The following is a 6,000-nucleotide window of genomic DNA, read 5'->3' on the forward strand; positions in this document are numbered from 1 at the left end:
TTTTAATGTTGCGTGCGGGCCACTATTTGTGCTTTCGAGGGGCAGTTTTCTATCTTGGTAAGTTATCGCGAGAGGAGCACTATTGTTTTCGATGGCAAATTTCCCATCTCGAGAGGGGCACAATTTTATTATTGCGAGAGGGATGTTTGTTCTTTCGGGGAACGTCCCGAAAGCCGTTTCACAGTTTTGTTAATGGGCGAGGGGTATTTGTGTGTTTGAGGGGTACTTTTGCATTGCAAGAGAGGAGATAATTTTTAAGCGCGATCATAATGCCTTCATGTGTACGTCTGAGGGGCAGTTTTGTCTGAGGGGACACATTATGACCGCGAGAGGGGCACTTTTGTTGGCCTGGGGAAAAAAATGGCTGCGGCCCCCCCCCCCCCCCCCCCCGGTTCCGCCGCCCCTGGACAGACTATTCATTGTAATTCTGTCAAGGGTCAAAACCTGTACTGGGCCGAGTTTTACCTGGCTAAGATTGCTGGCTTGTTTGTTATGCAAAGATTATAATGGACTAGACTTCGTGCAGAGCTTTTTGTGGAAACAGGTCATGGCTAATGCTGAAGGCATTGGGCCATGAGGTGTTAACTTTAATAATGGGAGTGGTTAAATCACTGTCAAAAATTGAATAAATTGTCTTAAAGAAAATGATGTCTTCTTTCTTTAAATTAAGCCGTTCCACATGCCCAGAATACCAGTTACCCTTTTGCACAAACTTGGCCCGGTGCAGGTTTTGACCCTTGATGGAATAACAACGAATGTTCAGTCATCCGTGACCACAGACACACAATCAAACTATCTTTGTAAAGAGGACACATTGGTGTTTCACTTGATCCTTAACTTTTTTGATTATTTCTTTTAGAATTATTTTTAATTTACATTTACATCTTGGATTCCTTTTTTTTGATACACTCTGCGTGCCAACGGTTCCTCTGATTATGCAGTCATCCGGTGTATGCAGGTCCTTAAATGGTATGCTCCAACCTCGTCCCCAGGGTGTCGAACAGTACGCGCCCATCACTACCTGCTCTCTCACCCTGGTATTGGGTCATTATTTTGCATGTGCAAGATTTTTGAACACGTATGCAAATGAGGAACAGTCTGGTGCCTGGATATGCGTTACACATTAGCGTTTGTGTTTTGTATGCGGTGTCTGGGGTGAAAACAGAGTCAATTCGTAGCAGCGCGAGCACGGCGTAAGTTACGAAAACACGATTTTTGAAATCAAACTGTTACGATCTTATCGAGACAACATGCAGTATCATATTTCATACTAATATGAGCAAATTGAAAAGGAAATTAGTATTTTCGAGAAGGCGTGGACGAATGATCGCGAAAACACGTACTGCACGTTGTGAATAATAGCACCAAGTACACGATAAAAATCCATTACTAGCCAATTGCGGTATCCAATCAGGATACAGGAAGAAAGTTACCTATCCAGGGTTTACTATTGGAAACGCGGTTGGAAATAAAGTAAGCACTGGGGACGAGGTTGGGTATGTTCCGATTTCACTGTCTTCTGACGTAACAGTTGGCACGTGAAAAAAAAAAACGATTTATTTGTTAGCTGTTCCCAATTTCGATAACAATCCGGACAAAAGCAAAGGATTATCAAGCCATCAAAAAAGGGGAATATAAAATCTTAACGGAAACAAGAGCTGTTTCAACTGACTTGCCGAAACAGCTAAAACACGGGTTTTTTGTGTTCAACAAAGAAGAACACTGCAAGCCAAGACATACAATATCGCTGATACCAGTTTATTTTTGTCCGAAATAATCCAGCTGCAAATTGACAAAAAGGTTACAAAAACATGTAAGTCCATAAAAATAAATTCCCTTACAAGATTTCTGTATAAAAAAATACAAATCGATTAAACATGTACCGAATGCGATTTGACATTTATTGAGTAATGATAGTGTTTTCTTGCATCCAATTCAGAAATTTGTGAAACTTTATTGAGTAGAAAAATTAATGCCAAACCATGGAAATGCAGTTGGCCACACCGACAACTTGCATAAAAAAATAACCTCAATGATCTTATCAAATATGATCTCTCTCTTTATTTAGAGAACTTTGTTACCTCTCTGGTTTAAAAATGTGATTATCTTGCATGCACACTTGGTGTAAACAACAGTCAAAATTTGTCAAATGACAAAAAATTGCAAATAATATGCCACACAGTACAAACTGAGTCAAAAAAGGAAACCCAATTGGCAAGACCATCTTGTTAATGTAGTTCTAAATGTAGCACTTTCAAAATCTTGGATATAAAAGCCCAATTAATAAGCTTTCTTTTAGTACAAGAATCATTTAAATCACTCATGTACTTTTCAAGTTACGCAATTTTAAACACCACCGTTTTAAGGTTCTGTCCACGGATCACAAAAAAGGTAAGTGTTCTTTCAGCAAAAGGAAAAAAAATTACCAACATCCCCATGTTACTAAGAAACCTCCTTCCAAAAACTGAAGTTTTCTCGCATTATCTGAATGGACTCACAGTCCATTCTTAGGGGTGCTGTGGTCCAATTGTTACAGTGTTCGACTCAAGTGCCGCCCACATGGGATCGAATCCTGACCGTGGGAACATGGTGCCTGCGCTCTTGAGCAAGGCACTTTACCATTATTGCTTCATCCTTTGGATGGGACGTAAAACCGTAGGTCCCGTGTGTTGTGTAATGCACGTTAAAGAACCCAGTAACAATAACACTAATTTGTTCAAAGAAGGGGCTCGCCCCGGTGTTTCTGGCAGTGGCTGCAATGTGCACCGCAGCACCTTGTAAACCCTTATAAGGTGTTACATAATGGATCTCATATTTCTCATAAACTTTATTTACATTTCTTTTATAACAGACATGATTTCCAGCGCACTGAGAACCTAATTGTTGGAAGATACGTGCACTTTATAAGACTCGGGTATTATTATTATTATCTACTGTTGCGCTTTAAAGGGAATATACATCATTTGCTTTTGCTGTAATTTTCAGAAATGGATGGAATTGGGGGGGTTGGAAATATAAAGCAAATATAGTAACACTGACTTTTTGGAGGTTTTGGGTTCGAAAATGCTATAAAAACCAAGAAAAACGATCATTTTCCTGTAGTCTGGTTCCCTGACTCCATATCAGAAGAAACAGAGCAGTTTACATACATTGGGGAATTGTAAGGTCAGGGAACCAGTCTAGCTGGCTCGTACCCGTTCATAGGTTTGTAATCGATTGCAAACAAGTGCAATGGTCAATTGGGGCCAGTATTTGAAAAAAAGCCAGTTGTTTCCAACGCTGATCGGCCGATCAGCGTTGGAAATTGATACAAAAATACCACTTTTCTTGAAAATGACAGTATACCAGGTGCCATAATTTTACAGGATGCTTTAGACTGTCATTTACCAACATCCTATTAAGGTATTTCGCAAAAACTTGGTAGTTTTATTTTTCGATGTTTGCAAATGTTGTATATTCCCTTTAAGCATAGTGCTAATACGTACATGCAAGTACACGCGCTGATGATCTGTCTTGTTTTGAATACAGGGTGAGTAAAAAATAAAAGGAAACAAAAATGGCAGGACCATTTTTTTAAATGAAGATCTGCATTTAGCACTTTTAAAATCTAGGATATGAAAGCCCAATGAATAAGCTTTTTTTTTAGAACAAGAATCATTCAAATCTTTTCAAGTTACGGGATTTTAAACACCACCTCCATTTTAAAGTTCTGTCCATGGATCACAAAAAAGGAAAGCGTTTTTTTCATCAAAACGAAAACAATTCACATAGGGATGTCAGTGCATAGTTTTCGTTTGGCTGAAAAGAACACTTACCTTGTTTGTACTTGAAAAGTGCATAAGTGATTTGAATGATTCATGTAGGCCCCCTTCTAAAAAAAATCTTATTGATTGGGCTTTCATATCACAGATTGTGAAAGTGCTACTTGTAGAACTTCATTACAAAAATGGTCCTGCTTTTTGGGTTTCCTTTTTTGTTTAACTCACTCTGTACATTTGGTCAACTATTAAACACACACATTAAATGCTTGCAAATATCCAACATATCTGCCCCCTGTTTTAATTAACATACAATCATCGTATATTCATATTAATGTAACCATGCCTTATTTCATTCTACATTACGGTAATATACACAGTTTTCTTTACACGATTACAATTTACAGAAACGGAAATGTTTCAGAAATATGATTTTTTTTTTCCATTGGCTGTTGCCTAATTAAAAACAGGGAAAACAACCATCATAATTAGGTTAACTTCATCGCTATTTTTTTCACGCAGGGCAAAGATTTAAACTTACACACAACCTGTGATTGTGTTTTTCATGTCTACCGTTCCTGCTTGCTTGGAGGACGTCGCATTGTGTTGATTATGGTGATTACTATACTGCATGTTAACCCATGTACATTGTAATTACATTTATGCAGAATGCTCCCTTTACAGATCAGGCTTCAATCCATCTAGATTAAAATTCGTTAATTTTCGTTCATCATTCTTTCAGGTGGGGCTATTTTGGACATCTCTTTTTCCCAATAGATAGTATTATAGCGATATTTTGTAATTATTGTCCAACTTGTGCGCCCTGACTAGTCTCCGCACCAATCACGACGCGGATTGGACTCTCAAAAAGTATGCCAAGACTGCCAAGCGCGAATCCAACGCTAACCATCTCGTTGACATCTACATAATCCCCAGTAGAAACGTAGCGAATTTTATCGGGATCTAGTTTGGGTAAACTTCCGAGATGTACACTGAATCTAACAAGTGCAGGTGCATTTAAATAATTGCCAGACAGATCAAGGACTGTCAAATCACGTGTGCGTTCAGGAGGGAAGATGCTGATCAGGTCATCGACGTCGTCATCCACCATGTCGTTAACATGTGCTGTAAATGAGTACAGGGATGGGTGAACGAGAAGCGCTAGACTCTTGACCCGCCCGTGCAGGTAGGTGCCGTAGAATGCGACACACCGTAGCATACTGAACACCGGACACTGCAGCTCACGAACACACTTCAAGTAATGTTGCAATGAGATCCAATCCTCCTGTGGCCTCCTACACTGCACATAGGTTGGTCGGTCTAGCTTATCAACCATTTTTGTGGAACCAGTCTCAAACAGCAACACCCGTACTAATGTCTGCACCTCCAATGATCTACTTTCTCTGCAATTTCCTCCCTCCAGGTGCCAGCAGCTGTTCACATCGTGCACCTGTATGGTTTGCTGTTTCTGAACGTGCTCCAGGATTTCCTCAGTAGCCGGAGACTCTTTCAATAAGCCGCATGCAAACCGAAGCACATATTCCATTGCAAAGACATTGTCTGAATTGATCTGCTTCAACCTCTCACTAAACTTCTCTTTGTTCTCGTCATACAAGTGGGCAAAGTAGTATGCCGCACTATACTCCTGAAAGGACTTGTGGAGGAACGTGACTATTTTCCTCTCCTCAAAGTCGCTATTCGTCACACTGTCCAATTGTATGAAACCACTCTCCCCGGGTTCAGTCTTCAAGACAGATTCACAGTCAAACTCCAAATCCCATAACTCGCTTCGGTTGTCTATTAATGCATCAAATGCGGCACTTCCAAGATTGTTGAGGTCGGATGCCAACTTCTCCTTCCAATCTGATCTATCGCGGCGCTTTGCAAGAACCTTTGTGAATCTTTCGTACAGCCCCGTCACACGGTCATCTATCAAAACACTGCCGAAGTAACGGAAAACTTCGCACATGATCTGACAAAGAATTGGAATACACGCCATTGTCTTCAAAATCGTCTTACTTTCTAAGCGTTTAATTAAATCTTTGGCTTCAGTCTCTGAATTCCTAAAATGCTTCGTGATATACTCATTGATGCCTTTAGTTGTGAAACCCGATGTATGAACCACAGCATAGTTCTGATTGTCATCCCGAAGACACTTCACCATATGTAGCCGTGTTGCCACCACAACGCGACTGTCTAGTAAAGCCTTCTTATGCAATACATTATAGATACAGAATTCTTT

General features: G+C 40.0%; 1 protein-coding gene across 1 annotated transcript; it reads right to left on the minus strand.

The window, feature by feature from the left end:
* Positions 1-4,043: 4,043 nt before the first annotated feature.
* LOC119738592 lies at positions 4,044-5,779 on the minus strand. Its single transcript, XM_038213499.1, has one exon. It carries the CDS (start codon positions 5,755-5,757, stop codon positions 4,561-4,563), a length of 1,197 nt encoding a protein of 398 aa, XP_038069427.1. The 5' UTR covers positions 5,758-5,779; the 3' UTR covers positions 4,044-4,560.
* Positions 5,780-6,000: the final 221 nt, after the last annotated feature.

This window comes from Patiria miniata, unplaced genomic scaffold (assembly GCF_015706575.1).
Source record: "Patiria miniata isolate m_02_andy unplaced genomic scaffold, ASM1570657v1 HiC_scaffold_3, whole genome shotgun sequence".
Taxonomy (NCBI): domain Eukaryota; kingdom Metazoa; phylum Echinodermata; class Asteroidea; order Valvatida; family Asterinidae; genus Patiria; species Patiria miniata.